At 36.5% G+C, this 24398-nt stretch overlaps 1 protein-coding gene and 2 pseudogenes across 11 annotated transcripts in view; 1 reads left to right on the plus strand and 2 right to left on the minus strand.

Annotated features, from left to right (window-relative positions):
• CCDC181 (coiled-coil domain containing 181) overlaps positions 1 to 24398 on the plus strand; it is a 38968-nt gene that overhangs the window by 3530 nt on the left and 11040 nt on the right. For 8 of the 11 annotated variants that reach the window (XM_070474342.1, XM_070474345.1, XM_070474346.1 and 5 more), the window contains 5 exons: positions 2432 to 2571; positions 4792 to 5739; positions 10006 to 10152; positions 16060 to 16214; positions 17633 to 17988. In XM_070474342.1, the coding sequence (XP_070330443.1) occupies positions 2455 to 2571; positions 4792 to 5739; positions 10006 to 10152; positions 16060 to 16214; positions 17633 to 17795 (1530 nt within the window). In that variant the 5' untranslated portion in view covers positions 2432 to 2454 and the 3' untranslated portion in view covers positions 17796 to 17988. Of the gene's footprint in view, positions 1 to 2431; positions 2572 to 4791; positions 5740 to 10005; positions 10153 to 16059; positions 16215 to 17632; positions 17989 to 24398 lie in introns of those variants that run through there. The other 3 variants (XM_070474348.1, XM_070474343.1, XM_070474349.1) reach the window with 3 other exon arrangements.
• On the minus strand, positions 20194 to 20933 carry LOC110125234 (small nuclear ribonucleoprotein-associated protein N pseudogene; annotated as a pseudogene).
• LOC139037507 (putative SNURF-like protein) lies at positions 21052 to 21263 on the minus strand (annotated as a pseudogene).

Here is a 24398-nt window from a genome sequence, read left to right on the forward strand (position 1 = left end):
GTGATATACACACATACACAAACACATATGTACACACACGTATATGTATTCTTTTTCATTCTAGTTTATCACAGGATATTGAATACAGTTCCTTGTACTATGCAGTAGGGCCTTCTTGTTTATCTGTTTTATATATAGTAGTATGTATCTGCTAATCCCAAACTCTTAATTATTTCCCCACCCCCTTTCCCCTTTAGAAACCATATGTTTGTTTTCTATGTCTGTGAGTATGTTTCTGTTTTGTAAATAAGTTCATTTGTGTCATACTTTAGATTACATATGTTAACTGATATCATATGGTATTTCTTTATCTTTCTGGTTTACTTCACTTAGTAAGATAATCTTTAGATCCATCCATGTTGCTGCAAATGGCTTTATTTCATTCTTATCTTTTGTGGGTGGATTTGCGACCCCATGGACTGTAGCCTAACAGGCTCCTCCGTCCATGAGATTTTCCAGGCAAGAACACTGGAGTGGGTTGCCATTTCCTTCTTCAATTCTTTATCCATTCATCTCTTGATAGATATTTAGGTTGCTTCCATGTTTTGGCTATTGGAAAGAGCGCTGCTGTGAACATTGGGGCGCCTGTGTCTTTTTGAATTGTCTCTTTCTCTTAACTTATATTGCACATAGTACTGAAAACCCTTATCTCTTCTTTTAGCTAGTGCTGGTACAGCTAGTGGAAAGATGGTCTCCCACATGCTTTCATTATCACTTAATGGAAAAATTAGAAATCTTGCTTTAGTAAAATTGGCACCTGGTTAGGTGGTCTGGTCAAACATTTTGGAAGAAGTGAAGCTAATGGCCACAACAAAGTTTGTGGATGTTTATCAAATCAAACATAATACCTCTCATTTTATATCTTTAAAAATATGCCTAGATTTCATGTGTTCTTGATATCTGTACTTTCTACTTCCAGAGGAGTTTTTAGGTAACTTCATCTTGGTGTTAGAGCAAGAAAAGGCAGGTATAGAAAGAGGGTCCCAGGTGTTTGGGGCACTGCAAATCTTATTTATACAGTTCTTTTGAAATTGGACCTAAAATTCTAAGTGTATTTTTGTTCTTTTTGTGTTTGTTTAAGTCAGTAGTGGAAAGTATGCAGATTATTGCTGTATATTTCTACCTCTGGCTATTTCATGACAATTAGATATACATAAATAATTTTCCCTCAAGCTTTTTGTTTTTGAAAAGATAATATGACATCAAACTGACCCCTTTTGTTTCCTTCTGGAACCTTCTCCAGGGGCACATTTATGTTCAGGTCATACTGGGAAATTCCATGCACTTTTATGTTTGTTCTTTTTCAGACTGTTCTCTTGTCTGGAGTAGATGATGAACTCTCAGTATTCAAAACACATCTCAACTTTCCTTGATATTTCCAATTTTAAACTTAGTTGCTTTTTTATTCTTCCTTCCACAGTCCTTTATACCTTTGTTCCACTTACCTACATTTTCAGTTTATGTTTTGTCTACATTTGGAATGTATGTATTTGTCTTACATTTATCTTCTGTATCAGGGCTCAAGAGCATATTTTATAATTTTTAGAGACATGTAGGTGTTCAACAAATAGGTTTGTTAACATTGTAATGTATATTCACATACATATATAGTATGCTCACGCACATAAAGACATGTTACAGGTAAAGATTGGACTGCATCTTTCATTTGAAAAATTATGGGCCAATAAATTAGGGCTTGAAACTGACCTTAATTTTCTAATAACTTTATGGTTTGTTTTCTTAAAAATGGCTAAATTTATACACCATTTTCACAAACATTTATTAACTTTCACCTGACATTCTTATTTATTATCACTGCCTTTTAGATAGTAGTAGGCATCACAGTTTGTTTTTTATATAAAAAAAGCATATTTTATTTTGAATTGACAGCAGTTTGACTTCTGTGGAAATTAGTTTTTACCATAACTAAGAGTCAGTTGTTACATAGTTAAAAAAACCTCTCAGATCAGGTATTATAATTACATTGAATAAATTACCAGAAAGATTGAGAAACTGAGGATAACAATTAATATAATTGTTTTAATTTGAATATAGGAAAATGTGTGTAAGTGAGACTTAAAAGCTGATTCATCAGCTCAGACCTAGACAAGGAGTTTTAATGATTGGCAGGGGATGTGGAAAATCCTTCTCTGATACTCAGATAGTCTTCTTATATCTGCCTTTTTAAATCTCCTTGTATATTAGGCTGACAGGAATTGGGGGGAGGTGCAATGGTTATTAGGAGTGGTATACCTAGAAAATGTCTGGCCTTTGTAAGTCTCTCTTTTAGGATATACTGATATGTTTATTCTGAACATTCCATAATTTGTGTTTCTATGTGTTAATTAGCTTACCTTTAGCATTAATCTTCATACTCCATACTACCCCTAAAGTGGACATGACATAATACTTAACTCTTTTAATCTTACAGCATTATTCTTTAACAAACAGAAAATGAATGAAAATAAAGATACTGATTCAAAAGACAGTGGAGAATATGAAGATGACTTTGAAAAGGACCTGGAGTGGTTGATTAATGAAAAAGAAAAAAGCGGTGCCAGCATAATGGAGGTATATATAAATTGCTAGCAGCATTTGTAGTAATCATATTAACAAAGTGTTTTGTAGTTCTTGAGGAGTTTTCACATGTATTACCTCATCTAAACCTCACAAAATTCCTTTGATATACATAGAACGAGTAGCATTATTCCTATTTTAGACATGAAAAAATGGAAGCATATAGAGTTTAAATGTTGTGTCATAAAGCATAGGGTTAATTAGTGAGAGCAGTGATTACATTAGCACTTACAGCTAAAATTATAATTAAAAATAAAATTATAATTTATATAATTCAGTAAGACAATTTATTGCATAAGAAGTAAAAAGCAAATACAACTAATTTTTACTTTATGTGAATTTGGGTAAAATAAGGGGGTTTACTTTCAATTACATGAAAAATAAAGCAAATCCTCAAAAACTTGGTCTTTTACTTCTTTTTAAAATCCACTACTATGAGTGTATATGTATGCATATGTATTGACACTGAAAATGAAAGAAAGTGAAAGTGTTATTCACTCAGTTGTGTCTGCAGCCCGCCAGGCTCCTCTGTTCATGGAATTCTCCAGGCAAGGATACTGGGGTTGGTAGCCATTCCCTTCTCCAGAGGATCATCTTTACCATCTGAGCCCCCAGAGGAGCTCCTATTGACACTAATTATATATAATTTTATTAAAATATATAACTATTGTACATAATGTAATTAGTGTCAATAAATAGGGAAGTAATGAAGAAAAGGACCAAGACTGGGATAAGATAGATGACTTGAGAGGGATGTTGATCAAAGTATTTACAGCAGGAGCCAGTTTTAAGAGGGTTAAGGAAGACTACAAGGAAATGAAGGCTGCAGGTTTTTTATCACAACTCTCTCTTGGTTCTATCTTGCTTTCTTATGCAGTGGAGAAGACAGATGAGATAGCTAACATTTGGAAAAGGCGACAGAGTCAAAAGTGACAATAAAATCTTCCCCTAACACTCGCCCCTGTTTCTCTGTCAACCACAGCACAGGGTTAAAGAATTAGAGAAGTTACAATGATAATTCACTGCTGTATTGCTTTATTCATTCATTGAAAAGTAATGATCACTTGGCCATGTGTCAGAGGCTGTTCTAGGTGCTGTGGATATAGCAGTGGTTAAAACACAGTGCTCTAATGAATCTTCTTCATTCCAGTGGATTATTAAAATCACTTTTTCCTTTGAGGCTGGTAGGAAAAAACAGTTGACAGAGAAACAGGGGCGAGTGTTAGGGGAAGATCTTATTGTAGTGGATTTTAAAAAGAAGTAAAAGCTAAAGGAGAATTTGGAAACAGATACTGTGGAAATGAACCAGAGGATCAAATAAGGCTAAAACGAACAATTACAGTGCAGAGATCTTAGTTACTTGGTAGTCATTTTAGGGGGCCACGTTGATTTGCTTATTGGACATATAGCAGTGTTGTCCAGATTAGGAAGAAGAGTCTGTTAGAATTGGTGACTAAGCTAGTAAAAGAGGAGGGGAATTTTAAGGGGTTGATGACAGCAGGACATAGTAGCCATTACTTAGTAGATGTGGAGCAGGGTTTTGTGAAAATACTGGTTCATGGTTCATGTGGAATTAAATTTTTTAAAAAAAGTATGACCAAGTTATATAATGGTGTTTAACATTGATTACTGGAGCCTCTGAAGATAATTGAGGAAGGAAATTCTGATCCAGAGGTAAAAGTTGACTTGGAATTTGGGTGTAGATCATGCAGAAAATAGCAGCAGTAATTTGAAAAGATCATAGGAAACTCAGAATGATAAGGACTTGACCAAAGGCAGGGACCTTGTAATGGTCCTGGGGAGAAAGATATCATTTTGAAAAAGTACAAATATTACAAGGAGAAAACATTTAAAAGTATATTCTTCTGAAAAAGTAAAAGGAGGAACATTTTATAGAGGGAGGGATGTTAATATTGTACTGTTTGTAGTTACATTTTTATACATTGGCATGGAATCTTTAAAAACAAGCAATCATTCTAGTACTTAGCAACATCAAATTCAGATTTAAATTTTTCCCCAATTTTTTTGCTTTTTCCCTTGGGGAAATAAAATATGAATTAGAAAACTATGAGTGAAATATGAGCAGGAAGCATGTAGATTTTCCCATTCATAAAATAAATTATGAGTATGAACATCCATTTTGGATTGTCTACATATGAATGGACAAAGAGCCTCAATTTTTACTGAAAGTGAATCTCATCTCTCTTTTTCTAGATGGCTTGTGGGAATGAAGAGAATATTAACCAAGACTTAAAAGGGAATGAAACAGAAATAGGACACACCAAGCAGCTTTCTGATCCTGATAAATCTTTGAAGGATGAGGTTTCACCAAGAAGAAATGACTTTATTTCTGTACCAAGTATTCAGCCTTTGGACCCCATATCAGATTCAGACAGTGAAAACTCTTTGCAAGAATCCAAACTAGAAAGCCATCAAGACCTGGAGGAGGAAGAGGATGAGGAAGTAAGGAGATATATTATGGAGAAAATTATACAAGCCAACAGACTTCTACAAAATCAAGAACCAGTGAATGATAAAAGGGAACGCAAACTTAAATTCAAGGACAAATTAGTTGATTTAGAAGTTCCTCCTCTGGAAGACAGTGATACGTACAAAAATTATTTTGAAAATGAAAGTAATGTGTCTGGGAAACTGTCACAGTTATGTATTTCCAATGAATTTGGACAAGAAAATGTGATCCTGTCACTTACTGATGGAAATTGTGAAGAAAACAAGGATAGGAAAATCCTAATGGAGAGAGATGGAAAGTTTGAACTTGTGAATTTACAGGACATTAAGAGTCAGGGGTTTTTGCCCCCCATTAATGCTAATAGTACAGAAGGTGAACCTCAGCAGTTGTCACCCAGATCTCCCAATTCATCTGTCAGTGGAGTCAAGAAAGAAGAGCCAGTAGCCAAAGTTCATGCTCTTGCTCCCTCATCAGCAGAAGAGCCACTGACTTACATCCCTCAGCCACCATCCAACCCCAAGACTTATCCAAGCTCTGCTGCCAACCCAGATAGAAGTAAGGGCAGCAGAAAACCTAACCATAGGACCCAGTCTGCAGATGTGTCTCCAGCGACCTCAACATTTTGTCTGTCTCCTCAACAGAAAGAACTGAAAAAACGACTAGAACAAAAGAGAGAAAAGCTGAAGAGAGAGGTGAGAGCACAAGTGGGCATTATATTGAAAGTAGAATATGTTTCTATGTTCTGTAAATTCAGTAAGAATTGACATGGTTCTTCAAATGATTGGATATATGCACTTGCTTGTTTTTTCCTGTTGTTGGATTAAGTGGTTAAGTGTTAAGAATCTGTATTCATGGAACAAGCACCCTGATTACCCTGGTCCTTTCTTGTGAAGATCACACAAGCATAGTAATGAATGACTTGTGTTGGAGCTAGAGGAGATCTCAGCAATGGTTTTATCTGATCCTTTCCTTTTAAAGGTGAGGCTCAGAGAAGTTAAGTGACTCCTGAAAATAATCTGGATATGCTGTGCTGTGCTTCATCACTCAGTTGTGTCTGACTTTGCGACCCCTTGGGCTGTTGCCCACCAGGCTCCTCTGTCCATGGGGATTCTCCAGGCAAGAATACTGGAGTGGGTTGCCATGTCCTCCTCCAGGGCATCTTCCCAACCCAGGAATTGAACCCAGGTCTCCCACATTGCAGGTGGATTCTTTACCATCTGAGCCACCAGGGAAACCCATGAATACTGAAGTGGGTAGCCTATCTCTTCTCCAGGGGATCTTCCCAACCCCCAAACCAGGGTCTCCTGCATTACAAGTGGATTCTTTACCAGCTGAGCTACCAGGGAAGCCCAATCTTGATATGAGATAGGTGAAAATCAGATGTCAGATGAAAGAAATGAAGGCACAAATTTGTTGGGGTTTAGAAGGCAACAGAAGAATTAGATTATAATTCTCTAGTGTGTTGTCTGTATGTATGTGTGTATATTTCATACATCTTCCAGGACTACTGGATGGAAGAAATTTTCACATATTGAGGTATAGGGAATTCTGGCTTATACATGATTTGTCTTGAACATCATGTGCCACCTGGGAAGCCTCTTATGCTGACTAGAGCAGCCCATCTATTTGAACAGCTTGTCAAACATATTTTGTACCTCTGCTTTCACCATTGGGAAAAAAAGAAAGAATATTTACCAGATTGTTTAGAATGCCTCCTTGAAGATAGGATAAATGCTCCCCACCTTCCCATGACACTCAGGCTAGTTCTCCTTTGAAGATGAGGTTCCCTTCCCAGACACCAAGGCCATCCTGACTTACTGTGTACATGTTAATCTGTCTCTTTTGAAACCTTGAAGGAATGTACCCCTGTCATATTTGATATTTCATGTTCTTTGTTCTGACAAGATAAAAAACTGTGGTTCAGGCATCCAGAATGGAGCTGGGTGGCCATTGTGGATATGGTTTCAGATGTGTTCCTGGATCACCCAGAACCTGAATTTTCTGAACTGTATCAAACTCAAGTATATCACCAGACCTCTTCAGAATACCATCTGCCAGCTTCAACTTTATGGTCTCAAGGTCTCCCCTTGTAGTTATTTAATAAGCAGCACCCTTATTTCTTGCTAGCTTCAATCCTAATTCCTGACAAACAACTTATGTGATTTGCATTTTTTGCCTGTATATAGATGCCTCCCCTATTTTGTAATGCAGTAGAACACAATCGAGATGCTTCTTGAATTTGTGTCTCCTGGGCAATAGTCCTCAGTGTGGCTGGAAATAAAGTGTTTTCTGTTCCTCTTAGAGATTGTTATCAACACTACATTTTCTTGATTTCAGGGATTTTATTTTTAATTAAAAATAGAGCCTAATAATCTAACTGAAATGTCTCCAAGATGCCCTACAGAATCCAAATTATTATTATTTTGAGGGGGAGGGGGTTTGCTCCTAAAGAGAATAAAAGTGTTTTATAATTGAAAATTCTAAATACTAAAACTGGGGAATTTTCTCTGAACGACATAAATCAGTGCCCTGATTCTCTGTTTTACTGAATACCAGGTAGCATTAAGCTGAACCATATAAAATGTCTAACTGTAAATACCTAATGGCAAAAGAATCATAGTTAATAGAACATAAGAAGAAACTTTAAAGATTATTTCATAGGTGAAAAACTAGTCCAGAAAATTTAAATAACTTTACCAAAGTCCCATGACTTGTTTGTAGCAAAGTCGAATCCCAGTTTTCCTGTCATGTTGAAAAGTTGAGAAATGGTGTATTTTGTTTGTTGAGAAGTGGTCTATTTTCCATTTATGTAGGAAATGATCAATGGAAATTTCTGGCTTTAAATCAGGAACTCACATTAGCAGAAAAAAGATTAAGTTACTAAGTTACTTAGAATGTGTAAGAACATGTAACCTGTAGTATACTTTTAGGCAGGAAATCTGAAAGGGTGCATACTTAATAAAATTTAGCTTAGTTGGCTACTGAAATCTGAACTCTGTCAGACTCAGCTTCCTTGGTTCAGTTATATAATAGGTACGTTAAAGGATCTGTTAACTCAGAACTGCGTGATAATATAAAAGAATTTGTTGAGAATAACTGAACTACTTGTTTGCTGCATACACACACACATGTTTACATGTGTGCTTCTGTATATATTTCTGTAGAAGTTATATAGGAGGTTTTGTATAATGTCAGTGTCTTTTTCACTAATGAACTAATGGTTATCTTTAACGGGTATGAGTAATGGATAGTTCGTTTTTCTTTCGATCCTCTTTTTTGGGTGTCACACACTGTTTTGGGATACACTTTTCTCGTGTCAGGATCCTCATAACTAAATTTCACTTCAGTTATGTACTAGCTCCAGGCATGGTCTTTAAGTGCTAAGACTTTAAAATATTTTCAGCTGGTTTCAGGAGAAGGCTTTCCTTTTTGAAGCCCTGCAAAGTATTTCCTGGGTTGGGCTGCTCTACTCCATCTCTCTACACTAAGTGCATCATCTCACTGTTCTCTTTGGCAACTGCAGTGTCTTTGCTTTGGCTAATATCATCTGTTTAATCCAGATGTCCTGTCTGGAAAAATAATTGTCCTACAGTTATTCATGCAAGGCATCCCAAATCCTTTGGTAAAAGAGAGCTAAAGTAAATATAAAATTTAATACTTAGTAAATTCACATATTATGTAAGCCCCGTTATAAGAGCTTAGAAAATGGTATACAAGTTTTTAAAAAGGCATTTTATGCTATTAATTGTTTAGAATTTTTCCTTTCCCTTCTACATTTTGTTCAGTCAAAAAGGGCTTGCTATACTGTCAAAACACATGGAAAGAACTCTGAATTCATTATTTGAAAACAGTTTAAGCATGGATTCTATCATTCAGTTTATTTCCATGCTAAAATTTTAGTATTGAAAGAGGCTTATGAGCTTGTTAATACAACTTCATTTTATTGATGAGAATACTGAGTTAAATGGTTTGCCCAAATTAACATAGTATGATGGCAATATGATTGTTACTCAGATCTCTTAACTTCTACCATGGTGATATTTCCACTAAGACGTGCTGCGTTGTTCCCACTTACTGTTTTGTAGCTCTTCATAACTGCTTTAAATACCTCCCTTAAGGTTTAAGTAACTCTCTTTCATAACATCACTTTAATAATTCAGTTAAAAAAATTCATTTTATTCTTATAGTTAACTGTTTAAATATTTTTCTGATAGCAAAATGTTACTTTATGGATATATGCTAGTTGAAAATATTTTTAAACATTATGATAAAAAATTTCCAACACATATGAAGGTACAGTTAACCCTCATGTCTCCATTACCCAGATTCAAGAGTCATTGAGATTTTGGCATATTTGCTTCATCTCTTCCTTTTTTGGCTGGTTGTTTTCAAAGCAAGTCCTAGACATCCAATCATTGCTCACTTATACACTTCAGAGATGAATGTATACTTCAAAAAGAAAATGATTATAGCACTGGTTTTGTAATCACAATGTCATGTTCACAATTAACAGATTTAACAATAGTGTAAAAATGTTTAAGACATTTATAGTGCTTCTGTAGACATCATATTAGTGCTTGTAGAGTGAGTGTGTGTGTGTGTGTGTGTGTGTGTGTGTGTGTTTGGGGTGGTCTTTTGCATAGCTGTGGTTTTTGAGGAGTTAAATACCAAGAATAAACTAGGAAGCAAAGGAAAGATCCAAAGAATTCTTGAACAGCATGTTGCGTAGTGTAGATTTATGTAATTAAGGACTTAACTCTACAATTTGTCTGAGGTCTTCCTTTTTTCCCCTAAGAAAATTGGAAGCCCTGTTTTCTTTAGGGAGGCCAAATTTACAGATGGAAATCTTTAGAGGCTAGGAATTCTAATGTCAGACATCAAAATATATCTCTCTATTTTGATAACATATATAATTTTATTAATTTTTCATTAGTGTGTTTGGATATTCTTTCCCCCAGGAAGATCAAAAGAAAATAGAAGAAGAAAAAGAAAAGAAAAAAGAAAACGACATGGTATTTAAAGCATGGTTGCAAAAGAAGAGAGAGCAGGTCCTAGAAATGAGGAGAATTCAGCGAGCAAAGCAGATTGAAGACATGAACAGTAGAGTAAGTAAACCTTCTTCATGAAAAATAAGTTCATACATATATGAAAGCTGGATTTATTTACAGAAGGGAGTCTATCAGACTAAAAGCCTAAAGAAGAAGTAGAAAAAGTGGTCCAAGAACTACCCTTGCAAAAGATGCAACATGCAGATGACTTTATTATATAACTAAATTCTAAGAAGCCTTGTAAAAATCAAATGATTCTTATTTTATTCAAACAGTTAAAGCACAGAAAAAAGGAAAGCTACCAATTCATTTTTTCAAGATATACAACTTTGATATTTAAATAGGACAATGCACACAAAAACTCTACAGATTGGTCTCCCTTAAGAGTAGATGTATAGGAATCTTATGTGAAAACTAACAAAGCCATCATATTATTTAAGTTTTTAAAAAATTTGAAATATACAAAAAACCCATGAGAAAGTAAAAAAAAATCATCTATATCCCTACTATTTAAAAAATGTATATAAACTAAAAATTGAAAATTCAATCCTAACCCCTTCCAGGCTCATCTCCTAGTGGTTACTGCTTTTAACAGTGTGGTGCAAATCCTTCTAGCTCTTATTTTTATTTACATGTTTATCTGCTAAAAGTGTATTATATGGTTGGATTTTTTTCACTCATTCATCAAAGACATATTTCTAGATCATTGCATTTAGATCTCTTTTCAAATAGCTCCATGATATTCTACTTTCCACATGTAACTTATTAAACCATTCCTCATTTGTAGATATTTAGATTGATTCTAATATTTCTCTATTAATTAACAGGGCTGTTGTGAACATGTAAATTCTATAGGAGAACATCAATGTTCTATAAGAGGGTTTCTTGGAAATTTATGACTTATTGGATGTCTAGAATGAAAGTTGTGGTTAAATATGCAAAGTTAGCCTCCTAAAAGGTTGTATCAATTTATAGTCCCTCCTCCAGTTGTATGTAAGAGTGAATGTTTAATATATCCTGTCTAACATTGTATATAGTTTATTTTCTTAATTTTTTTCAAATTATTAATATATATGAGTGTATATGAGCATGTGTTTTCTGTGAATTTCCTATTTGTAGTCTTTTCTTTTTTACCAGTTTTATTTTTCTTGTGCTTAGTTGCTCAGTCATGTCCAACTCTTTGTGACCTCGTGGACTATAGCCTGTCAGGTTCCTCTGTCCATGGGGATTCTCCAGGGAAAAAAAAACTGGAGTGGGTTGCCAGGCCCTCCTCCAGGGGATCTTCCCAACCCAGGAATGGAATCCAGGTCCTCCCGCGTTGCAGGCGGATTCTTTACCAACTGAGCCACCAGGGAAGCCCAGGAATATTGGAGTGGGGAGCCTATCCCTTCTCCAGGGGATCTTCCAGACCCAGTATTTGGATGGGGTCTCTTGCATTGCAGGCAGTACAGATTCTAATCCTTGTCTATTATGTCTGTAAATATGTTTTCCTTGACTAACAAAATGATGTACTTTTACATTGTTTATTATGCTATTTATAGAAATTTAGCTTTTATAATCTTGGGATGGACAGTATCTTTTCAGGTAGTAAACCTGAAACCATGAACTAAAAGACAAAATATTGAGAAATTTGACTGCAACTGTATAGTAAAATAATAGCATGCTATAACCAAGTGCAGTTTATTTTAGGAAGGAAATTATGGACCAATAATAACAAATCTATTAATATATTCAGTACAAAATAGGTAAATAAAAAGAATTTGTCTATCTTGAAAGATATAGAACAAGTATATACTTGTATTTACTAGCATTTATTTTTAATTTTTTCCAATAAAATGTGGATTACAGCATAAATACTATCTTAGGAAATACTATAAACATACCCATTAAAGTCAGAGACAGGTAAGTCTCCCTTCTATAATAAATAATTTTATTCTGGGAGTTCTATCTGGTATATTAAGAGAAAAGGAAATGAGGTAATTTTTACGTGTAGCAATTCAGTTTTCCCAATGCCATTTATTGAAGAGGCTGTTCCTTCCTCATTGTTACTGATGGTTCCTTTGTTGAAAATAATTGACAGTATATGCATGGGTTTGTTGCTGTGCTCTGTATTCCCTTCCATTGATCTATGTGTCTATTCTCATGCCAGTACTATTAATATACTATTTGATTGCTTCAGCTTTATAATATAGGTTAAAATCAGGAAGTGAGATGCTTCCAGCTTTGTTGTTCTTTCTCAGGATTATATTGGATGTTTGGATCTTATACAGATTTTAGGAGTTTTTTTCAATTTTGTGAAAAATTTCATTGAGCTTCAGTAATGAATTTAGATATACAATTAGTGAGATCACTTTTGTTTGTTTTGCAGTCATGGATGGGATCTTATCAGATTTTACCTTTTTTCATTTTCGTGAAAAATTCCATAGCTATATATGTTAGTTTAGAATCTGGAAGGCATTTTCTGTTCTGGCATTTTTCAGTTTCAGTCTGTTGTAGTCATTGGGTCAGTGATGTGCATCATCCATTTGTATCATTCTTATTTGAAATTGAATTGTTTAATGGTCGGGTTGCATAAATTCCATTTTGTTTGGACGATTACTTTAGGAAAGTTTTCTGCTCTCATTTGAATTTTGGAGCATTTCTCATGTAATGAATTTTTAGGATTGCATGAAGCAATGTAGATCAGTATGGGCATTAAACACGTGAATTAGTTTTTTTGAGTCAAGTTGTTTAGTCATTGGAGTTCTTCCAACATTGACCATTGTTGTGGTTGCCAGTTTAAAATCAGTTTGTTATGTCCATGCTAGAAGAAATTGGGCACTGCTTGTTGTTGGAGACCCTAAAAGATTTTTTGATGCTAGCTGTTGTAGTTGCATCATCAGTCGAAACTTGGACCCATGAGCCCAGAGTTTGTTTCCATCTCATGAATTTGCTGTCAGTTCATAGAATTGGCCTTTCTGATTGATGGTTAATGCATTTGTGCATTGATCTTGCTAGTTTCTCAGATAATGATTTTGCTTCAGCTATAGTGGATCAGATGGGCAGCAGACCAACAAACAGTGACCATTATATTTTTTTGGTGCAAGTTTGACTTTGGGAAGTGCTTTGGAGCTTCTCTGTCCAAAGCACTCGATGACCACTGAGCTGGTCATCGCCAGTTGTATAAAATCCACTTCTTGTTGCATGTCACCATCTGGCCAAGAAATGGTTCACTGCTGTTGTAAGAGAAGACACTTCAAAATGACTATTTTTTTGATTTGCGGTCAGCTCCTGTTGTTGTTCACTCACTCAGTCATGTACAACCCTCTGCGACCCCATGGACTGCACCACGCCAGGCTTCCCTGTCTTTCACCATCTCCCAGAATTCTGCTTCAGTCCTTCCAATAGATATTCAGGGCTGCTTTCCTTCAGGATTGACTGGTTAGATCTTCTTGCTGTCCATTTGTATCTTCTTCAGTTTCTTTCATCAATGTCATTTTGCTTACAGCATAGTCTTTCACCTCCTTGGGTAAATTTATTCCTAGGTACCTATTTCATTCTTTTTTAATGCTATTTTAAAAGGCCTTATTAATTCTGTTTCAGATAGTTTGTCTTTAGTGTATTGAAACAGTTGATTTTTATATATTGATTTTGTATCCTGCAGCTTTACTGAATGGTTTATTAGTTCCAACTTTTTTTTTTTTTGTGAGGAGGGGTGAAGTTTCTAGGGTTTCTGTATATAATAATAATATGTAATGTGCAAATAGAGCAGTTTCACTTATTTCTAATTTGAATACCTTTTATTTCTTTTTCTTGTCTGATTGCTCCAGCTGGGACTTCAAGTATGTGTTCAATAAAAGTAGTGAGAATGGGGATTCTTGTCTTGCCCCTGATAGTATGATGTTAGCTGTGAACTTGTGATATATAGTCTTCATTATATTGAGGTATATTCTCTCTATACCCAATTATTGAGAGTTTTTATCATGAAAATATATATTTTGTCAAATGCTTTTTTTGCATCTATTTAGATCATCATATGATTTTTATCTTTCGTTTCGTTAATGTGTATAACACTGATTTGTAGATTTGAACCATCCTAGCATCTCTGTAAAATCCCACTTGATTATTGGTATATGATCTTTTTAAATATACTGCTGAATTAGCTTTTTTGATAGTTTGTTGAGTATTTTTACATTTAAAGAATTCATCAAGTATATCAGCCTCTAATTTTGTTTTCTTGTATTGTCTTTGTCTGGCTTTGGTATCACAGTAATTCAGGCCTCTTAAAATGGATTGGAAGTGTCCTTTCCTCTTCTGTTTATTGGAAGTATTTGAGAATGATTGGTGTTAATTCTTCTTTAGATTTTCTAGAAGCCATCTGGTCTTGGACTTTTGTTTTGGGGGAGATTGATTATTGATTCAGTTTCATTACTGGTAATCAACATGTTCACATTTTCTGTTCTTCCTGATTCAGCCTTGGTAGATACTATGTTCCTAGGAGTTTATTCCTTTCTCCTCACATCTCCCTTTATTACTGTCTTTCCTTACCATACTTTTCTTTTGAACCTGACATAACAATCAGTCAATAAATCCTCTATTTTCATCTTATCTTGAACAAAATTACTGCCCAATACAATTTTCTGTGATGATGGTTAACACTGTATCTACACTGTCCAGTAAAGTGGCCACTAGCCATAATATGACTGTTAAGTACTTAAAATGTAGCTAGTGTGACCAAGATTCTGAATTTCTAATTTTATTTAAGTAGTTACTTGTGACTAGTGGCTACTGTATCATACAGTGCAGGTATAGAATATATGAGAAGGGAAGCCTTGTTTCCCACCTCCCCTTTTGGTGCATCCTAGTAGCTCTGTACAGGTAGATACTGTATGTAGTAGATGCTCTGTAAATATCTATTGAATGAACAGATGAACAGTGATACCCATCAATCCTGTCTGTCCGTGCATTCCTCACTCTTTTAATCTATAGTTGCAGACTGAACACTTTTTAGTAATCTCCAGATAGTCCCAGACTTTCAGGTGTTCAGCAATGGTCTTGTAGGTCCAAAGGGCCTCTTCACAAAGTTCTGCATTATACACCAAAGATTCTAGGTTATATAAATTATATAAATTAGACTGGAGCATACTTGGCAGTGTGGACTACAGATAAAGGAAAATGCAAGGTGCAGGAAATCTATATCACAGAACTCAGATGTGGCAAAAGTATTAAATGAATGCATCTTTTCCTTTTGTATTCTAGCCAGGCATCCATATAATGAGTCATGCTTTTTCCAAGGCTGAAGAGCCCCCAAATCTTTCCCTTTGATCTCTTTACTCTCTCAAATAAGAGCTCTTTCAGCTTTTGAAAACTCCTTGAGGATAGTATCCATCATGAAGTTTCAAGAACCATACAACAAGCTATTTCCACTATCCCATTCTTATGACAAAATCCTCATGGCAATTATCCTTATGAAAAAATTCTTATGGTTGAAAATCCTCATTGCCATGCTCCATAGTAATAATTGCATTTTTGGAGATGGGCTTGGCAGATGCTCTTAAAAATGAAAGAAGAATTTAAAAGAAAGGTGGAATAACACAAATGTTGGGTCATTGGTTTTCAGTTCCAGTGGAGCTTCCTTCAGGAATTGATACCAATACCTCAACTTCAACCCTGTTTTATATGCTTGTGTCGGTGTGCAAAATTATTTTATTTTCAAAAGGCTCAGTTTTGAAAAGTTTGCCAATCACTGCATCTTGCCATTCTCCATTTATTGATTACCTCAGTAAGACTTTTGAAAGAAGCCAGAGGGCAGTGAGTGTTGATTCAGAGGTCATATATTTGGTTTGGATGCTAAAAGTGCAAGTAATGAGACTGGTATTATTATAAACAGTTGGTGAATAGGACAGGTATTCTTATAGGGTCCTATTGGCAGGGCCTTAAAAAGTAGTTTTCATTTCTTTAAGCAAAACTTACTTTTGTGAACAGCAGGAAGACAGAGATCCACAGCAAGCTTTTCGATTATGGCTTAAAAAAAAGCATGAAGAACAATTGAAAGAAAGAAAGACAGAAGAACTGAGAAAGCAAGAGGAGTGCTTAGTCTTCCTTAAAGGAACAGAAGGCCGTGACAGGGCCTTTAAACAGTAAGTCAAAGGAAGGGCATTTCCCCTCCTCCTCATGGGCAATTTAGAAAATTATATAGTCAATAAAACTTAAAAAAAATTAATCCCTTACATTATATATCTATACAGTTTTAAAGCCACAGTTTAAAAAATATGTGAGAAAATTTAACCCCATACTTTGTATAATATCTATACCATTCTTTCCCAGATATGGTTTAATACTAAAAATATTTCTTAATGGCACCAGTGTGATAACTTTTGATAGCCTCCCATTGATTGATTGATTTGTTCATTGCTTGGAGAAGTGGGCCAAAGATTGGTTACAGCCTCTCCTACTTAGTCCTCAGAAAACTGAATAAAGAGTTGCACTTAACCAGTAAGTATTTTTCTGTAAAGAGGAGGAAGATCTGTACAGACCAGATGAAAAGGGGATTTAGACACCTATTTTGGTAATTGAAGGCAAACCCAGTCTCCTTTCAGTTGCCTGGGTAAGAGTGTAATATCTGGCTTGTTCTGAGGAAACAGATCTGGCTTCATAATTTTGCCAGCAAGACTTGGGAAAGGGAGTGGAAATTTAGTCCATTGTTTGAAGTTCATTTCTTTCTTTTCTCTGTCTTTCTCTTCCTTAGTTTCTTTGCCTCTTTCTTTCTTTCCTTTCCCAGCTGACCCCCAAGGGACTGCAGTTAATTTGCTCAAACTACTATCCAATTGAAGACCACACAACATTGGGTTAGAGGTTTCTTATGTCTCTTCTGTGCTAGTTCAGTCATTTAGTTGTTTGGGTTTATTTCTGAAAACATGTATATAGGCGTGCATACACCACATATGCACTTTCATACCAGAGATGTAATATACACAGTTATTTTTAATGTTATTTAACCTAAGCAAGCTTTATAGACTTAAATTTGTTAGAATGTGGTCTTTCCCTTCACCTTTTTTGATGTTTTTTCTTCTTAGGTTTATTTTTCCATTTTAAGGAAGAATTATTTTATTCACCGAAAAGCAGGAACTCTATGATTTCTCTACCAAGAATAGCAAGGCAGCATTTCTGCATGCTGCTAAATAAATTAAATGGAACCAGTCAAATACTTAGTTGTTTAGAAAATTATATTTTAAAAAATATTTAAAAATCATTTTACATATGACCTATGTATGCCGCATATAAAATAGTTTGTAAATCACTTTAAAAAGTTTTTTAGTTGGCAGTTTCACTATAAGACAGACTTAATTTCAAATATTTGATTGTAAATGTTATCATGCTTTCCTAGTGTGAACCTTTGGTATAAGAATGAAATTTTTCAGTTAATACTAATTTGTGTTGTGACCAGACCATTTCAATATAAAGAAATCCAATTTCCTATAATTGTCTATAGTAATAACTTTATAGTATGAAGATATATTTAGGCTGATACCAGATCTGATTATGTCTCTCTCTACAGATGGCTAAGAAGAAAACATATAGAAAAATTAGCAGAGCAGCAAGCTGTCAAAGAAAGAACTAGACAGCTCCGACTAGAAGCAAAGCGGTCTAAGCAGTTACAGTGCCACCTATATAATATGTCAGAAGCCAAATCTTTCCGTTTTACTGATCATTACAACTGAAGGTATTTATTAAATACTTCATTTGGAAGCTGCTGTCCTCAAAATTTTGGATATCATTTCTTATGGCCTGTGTGCTTTGGTCATACTCTAAATTATGGAAGTGCTACTTATCTTTTGGTGGTGTTGATGGTGAATTTGTCTTATTTCCTTTAATAGTAGAGCAAAATAAATTTCTTATCTTGCAGCATTGTAATGTGTTATACCATCTTAGTCCATGCAAAAAACTGAACAAATGAACTCTACATTTCTTTACTTTTAAGTTATTTTAACATTTCTAGCTGAAACAAACACAAAAAAGGGACAGATACCTATTCTTAGTTCCTGTTATCATTAAAAAAAATTGCAGAACATTTCATAAGGCAGGAGAAGTGACCTCTTAAACAAATCTGGATCAAAGCCTGATACACAGTCCTAATTATGTCAACTTCGAATAGCTGTAGCAAGCTAAGCAATAGGTTAGGCCTACTTCCACATGTTCTTTAAAAAAAAAAGTATAACTATTTTGGGTATGTTATACAAAATCATACAGCTCTTATTGAGAGTTCAGAATGTGCCTGTATTGTTGTAAATGCTTTACATAAATAATTTGATCTTATAACAACCCTATTAGTCATTCTTGTTTTGTAGATGAGGAAACTATAGAGGTGAGCAGTTTGCTCACAGATTCTGAGATTTGTATGGTTGCAGAATTCTTTCTTTTAGTTTTACTATAAAGCTTACATACCTTGGTAGAGGTTTGTAATTCCATGTGTGGTGAAACAGTATCTTTGATGTGTGTGAGAGCACTTGAGGAGTGGAGGACAAAGGCAAACATACAAGTGTGATGGAGAGTGGAGAACTGCTGAAGGAGTTCTTGTAAAGCTTCAGAAGACAGGGTTCTTACCAACTGGACATTTGTACTTTAATCACTTAACCCTAAATTAGAAAACAGAATTATTGAATCCTTTCTCAGCTTATTACAGTACTTTGAGCATATACCAGGCAATTTAACTTTTCATTATAACTAGTCTTGTATTGTTTAAAGTTTATTTTTAATGATAAGAACCAGTTTGACGTTTAAGTATTCCACAACATTTTTACAAAATGGGCTGCTGAAATTTCATAAGGATTGCAGTGAATCTGTCATTTGCTTTAGGTAGCATTGGCAGCTTCATGAGACTGTGTGTGTGTGTTTAGTTGTGTCCGACTCTTTGCAACCCCATAGACTATAGCCCACCAGGCCCCTCCATCCATGGGATTCTCCAGGCCAGAACACTGGAGTGGGTTGCCATTTCCTTCTCCAAAAGGAACTATAGAAAGAAAGTGAAGTCGCTCGCTCAGTCTTGTCCGACTCTTTGCGACCCCATGGACTGTAGCCTACCAGGCTCCTCCATCCATGGAATTTTCCAGGCAAGAGTACTGGAGTGGGTTGCCATTTCCTTCTGCATCATGAGACTATCTTCTAACCCATAAACACAGGATGTCTTTTCATTTAGTGCAGCAATGTTTTATAGTTTTCAGCGGATAAGTCTTTCACCTGCTTTGTTAAATTTATTCATAGACATTTATTCTTTTGGATTCTATTGCAAATGGAATTTTCTTAATTTTCTTTATGTGTTCTATTCTTGAAACACAAAAGATTTGTGTGTATTGATGTTGTACCCTGAAACATGGCTGAATGCTTATTAGTACCAAATTTTTTGAATTTTCTCTGTATAGGATAGATGGTGGTGGTGGTGTTTAGTTGCTAAGTCATGTCTGATTCTTGTGACCTCATGGATGGTAGCCCGCTAGGTTTCTCTGTCTGTGGAATTTCCCAGGCAAGAATACTGGAGTGTATAGCCATTTACTTCTCCAAGGGATCTTCCTGACCCAGGGATCGAACCCACATCTCTTGGATTGCATGCAGATTCTTTACGGCTGAGCCACCAGGGTTGCCCATGTAGGCTAGATATCATCTGCAAATAGAGATAGTTTTAGTTTTTCCTTTCCAAATGGGATGCCTTTATTTATCTTTCTTGACTGATTCCTCTGGCTAAAACTTCTAGTATAATGTAGAGTAGTAGTCGTGAAAGTAGACATCATTTTTTTTTTCCACGTGTGTTTATTAGTTGATCTTAATGTAGCAGTGCTTCTGTGGTGGCTCAGATGGTAAAGAATCTGCCTGCAATGCAGGTGACTCGGGTTTAATCCCTGGGTCAGGAGGTTCCCCTGGAGAAGGGAGTGGCAACCCACTCCAGTATTCTTGGCTGGAGAATCCCATGGACAGGGGAGCCTGGCGGGGTATAGTCCATGGGGTTGCAAAGAGTCGGACACGACTGAGTGACTAACACTTTCACTTTCATTAATGCAGCAGAGGGGACAGAAGTTCACAAACACTCCACATATTTCACAAGACTCACTGCAGGGAAAAAAGTGACTAAGAAGGATCAGTAGTACCGTCAGGTCTTGGTGGATGCTTTCTTGGAGGAGGTGAACCCCTTATTCCTGGTGAAAGGGGTCCTCATTCCTGGAGGGGGCATGCCTGTTGATGTCTCTTGGGTAGGGGGAAGGAAGGCCCTGTGGTGGGCCCATGGTGGTCTCATACCAGGTGGAGGAGCCATAATTCCTGGAGGTGGGATTGCTTGACCAACTGATGGCAGCGGGGGCAGTCCCCCATCCTCGTGGATACTTCTTGGGGTTCCAGCAGTGCTGGCAGTAGCAGCACCTGCAGCAGCTGCTACTGTGCCTCTTCCCTATGGGGTTACTACCTGTTGGGATGACCCCTCAATCCCTCGGACAGAGCCTGCTGTTCCAGCAGGGACATAGGGAATTGGAACACCAGCTGGAACATCTCTGCCAACTGCCCTGCCAACCCCAGGGCCTCCTGCAGCTCCAGCAAGAGGTACCTGAGCAATGCCAGTATCTTTCCCTCCACAGTCATGGAAACCAAGTTTCCCCACAGAGCAACACTTGACCCCAAACTCACTTTTCTTTATGCTGTGGCTGTTTCACATCCTTTGGCTTAAACCTCCTGAACTCATCACAGTCATAGAGGGTCAAGTTCATATGTTTGTCAAAAGTCTTAAACGTACCAATGAAGATCCAGCCATCTTGCAGGATACACTCTATCCTATGGTCAGTGTGCTGCAGCATCTTGCTGCTCCTTCCCACAGTCATGATTGCTATTCCACCAAATCCAGTGCCCACAGGAAAGATTTGGGATCCTTAAGACCAAAGAGAAGGCAGTTTTGTTTATTTCTTTTGGAATCAGCCACCCAGGTGTTCCAGTACTGCTCTAACCATTTCTTGGTGTCTCAGTTAAGCATGCTCGTTTCAATTCTGCCTGGAAATCAACCACAGGTACTTGCTGCTGCTGCTATTGCCTCAGGTACAGGTGATACTCCTGGTTGCTCAGTGAGGCTGTCCTACATTTGACTTAACTTCCACCTTCAATACGTGCTTTTCCATAGTCCATCTTAGGTGTAAATGGTCCCTGGCTTGCACCATCACACCACTAGCTACTCCTCAGAACAGAACATCTCCGACTGCTACTCCACTCTGCCTGGGTATCCTTATCTTGTTCTTGATCTTAGGAAGAAAGCTTTTAGTCTTTTAGCATTAAGTATGGTGTTAGCTGGGCCTTCCCAGGTGGCACTAGTGATGAAGAACCCGCCTGCCAATGCAGAAGTCCTAAGAGATGCAGGTTTGATCCCTGGGTCAGGAAGATTCCCTGGAGGAAGGCATGGCAACCCACTCCAGTATTCTTGCCTGGAGAATCCCACAAACAGAGGAGCCTAGTGGACTGAAGTCCATAGGGTTGCAGAGAGTCGGACATGACTGAAGCAACATAGCATGCACACATGCATGATGTTAGCTGTGGGTTTCCATAAATGTCCTTTATAAAGTTGAGGAAGTTCTATTCTTATTCCTCTCCTGTACTTATTTCTATTCGTCTATTCCTTTTTTTTTTTTTTTTTGAGTGCTTTCATCATGAAAATGTGTTGGATTTTATTAAATGCTTCTTGTGACAAATGAAATAATGGGGTTTTTTCTTTGTTCTATTCATGTGATATGTTACATTGGTTGATTTTCTTAATATTGAAGTGCCCTTGCATTCCTGAGATAAATACCTCTTGGTGGTATATAAATCCCCTTTTCTATGATATTGCATTTGGTTTGCTAGTATTTTGTGAGGATTTTTCATCTGTATTTTTAAAAGATGTTTTTCTGTAATATTCTTTTCTTGGGGGATCTTTGTCTGGCTTTGGTATCAAGGTTATCTTGGGAGGATTCCTATTAACTCTTTAAATTTTTGGCACAAGTCACCAATGAAACTATCTGGCCCTGGACTTTTCTTTGTTGGGAGTTTTTTGTCTTTTAGTACACTTTATTAGAGCAGTTTTAGGTTCATAGTGAAACTGAGCACAAAGTACAGAATTCCCATGTAACTCCAGCTTCCTCCCTCGATAAAACCTCCCCTAGCATTAACATCTCTCACAAGGTGGTTCATTTGTTGCCATTAATGAACCTACATTTACACATCACTATCAAGAGAGTCCCTTGGACTGCAAGATCCAACCAGTTCATCCTAAAGGAGATCAGTCCTGGGTGTTCATTGGAAGGACTGATGCTGAAGCTGAAACTCCAGTACTTTGGCCACCTCATGCGAAGAGTTGACTCATTGGAAAAAGCCCTGATGCTGGGAGGGATTGGGGGGCAGGAGGAGAAGGGGATGACAGAGGATGAGATGGTTGGATGGCATCACCAACTCTATGGACATGGGTTTGAGTAAACTCCGGGAGTTGGTGATGGACAGGGAGGCCTGGCGTGCTGCAATTCATGGGGTCGCAAAGAGTAGGACACGACTGAGCGACTGAACTGAACTGACTGATCATCCAACATCCATAGCTCTTGGTGTTGGGAGGTTTTTGATTACTGATATAATCTCTCATTATAAGCCTTTCTCCTGGTGACAGATGGTAAAGAATCCACCTGCAATGCAAAAGACCTGGGTTCAATGCCTGGGTTGGGAAGATCCCCTGGAGGAGGACATGGCAACCCACTCGTTTTCTTGCCTGCAGAATTCCCATGGACTGAGGAGCCTGGCGGGCTACAGTCCATAGTGTCCCAAAGAGCTGGATACAACTGAGTGACTAAGCACACCCATACATAAGCCTTTTCATATTTTCCATTTCTCCTTGAGTTAGTTTTGATAAATTGTGTTTCTAGGAATTTGTCTATTTCCCCCAGGTTATTTGTTGGTATATAATTATTCCTTTATTTAAATGAGATTGCTGATGTCCCCTCACTCATTTCTGAGTTTAGGTATTTGCAACTTTTTTTTGTCACTCTGGCTATAAGTTTCCCAATTTTGTGGACCTTTTCACAGAACCAGCTTTTGATTTCCATTCTCTATTTTCTCTCCACTCTAATTTCAATTGTCTTCCTTCTGCTAGCTCTGGGTTGTTGGCTTTTCTTTTTCTAGTTCCTTAAGGTATAGTATTTAGGTTGTTAATATGAAGTCTGTTTTTTTTTTCTTGGTTTAGCTCAATTAACTGTTATCGAGCTATTATTATTACTGACGCTTTTTAACCAATAGTTGCATAGTGTGTCATTTGTTTGTGGTTACCAGAGTATATGTATAGAATTTATTTTTATTGTGGTAAAATATATATAACCTAAGATTTATCATTTGACCATTTTTAAAAATGTATAATTCAGTGTCATTAAATACATTCATATGCTGTTCAACCATTACCCCTTTGTGTTCACCATTATTCATCCTCCCAAACTGAAACTCTGTACCTGACAAACAAAAGCTCTCCATTTTGCTTTCCCTTAACCCTAGGTAACCACTATTCTACTTGCTATTTCTATTAATCATTTCAGGTACCTCATGTAAGTAGAATCATACATTATTTGTCCTTCTGTGTCAGATCTCAACATGGAGTTTTAAAGGTTCATCTATGTAGCATCAGAATTTACTCCTAAGCTGAATAATATTCCAATGCATGGGTATACCGCATTTTGTTTATGTATTCATCCATCAAAGGACACGTGTTACTATTTGTTGGCTATTGTGAATAATGCTGCTATGAACATTGATATACAAATATCCTTTTGAGTCCCTGCTTTCAATTCTTCTGGGTATCTACCTCGAGGTGGAATTGCTGGATCATACGGCAGTTGTATGCATACCCACCAACAATGCACAAGGGTTCCAGTTTCTCCACATCTTTGCCAACACTTGTTATTTTGCTTTATTGGTAGTAGCCATTCTGGTTGTGAAGTGATAGCAATTTGAATTTACTTAATAATTAGTGATGCTGAGCATCTTTTGATGTGCTTATTGGCCATTTGTATATCTCTTTTGGAGAAATGTCTATTACTTTGTCCATTTTTTTTAAACTGGATTTTTTTTTTTCAGTTGATTTACAGCCCTTCATTTAGTCTTATCAATAGACCCTTGATACATGACTTGTGAATATTTTCCTTCATTTTGCAGGATCCCTTTTCATTTTCTTGAGTGTTTCTTTTGCTATGCAGAAAGTTTTTAAGTTTGATGAGGTTTAATTCATCCATTTTTTTCTTTTGTTGCCTGTACTTCTGGTGTCATAGCCAAGAAATCATTGCCAAATCCAC

Source organism: Odocoileus virginianus, chromosome 11 (genome assembly GCF_023699985.2).
Source record: "Odocoileus virginianus isolate 20LAN1187 ecotype Illinois chromosome 11, Ovbor_1.2, whole genome shotgun sequence".
NCBI lineage: Eukaryota > Metazoa > Chordata > Mammalia > Artiodactyla > Cervidae > Odocoileus > Odocoileus virginianus.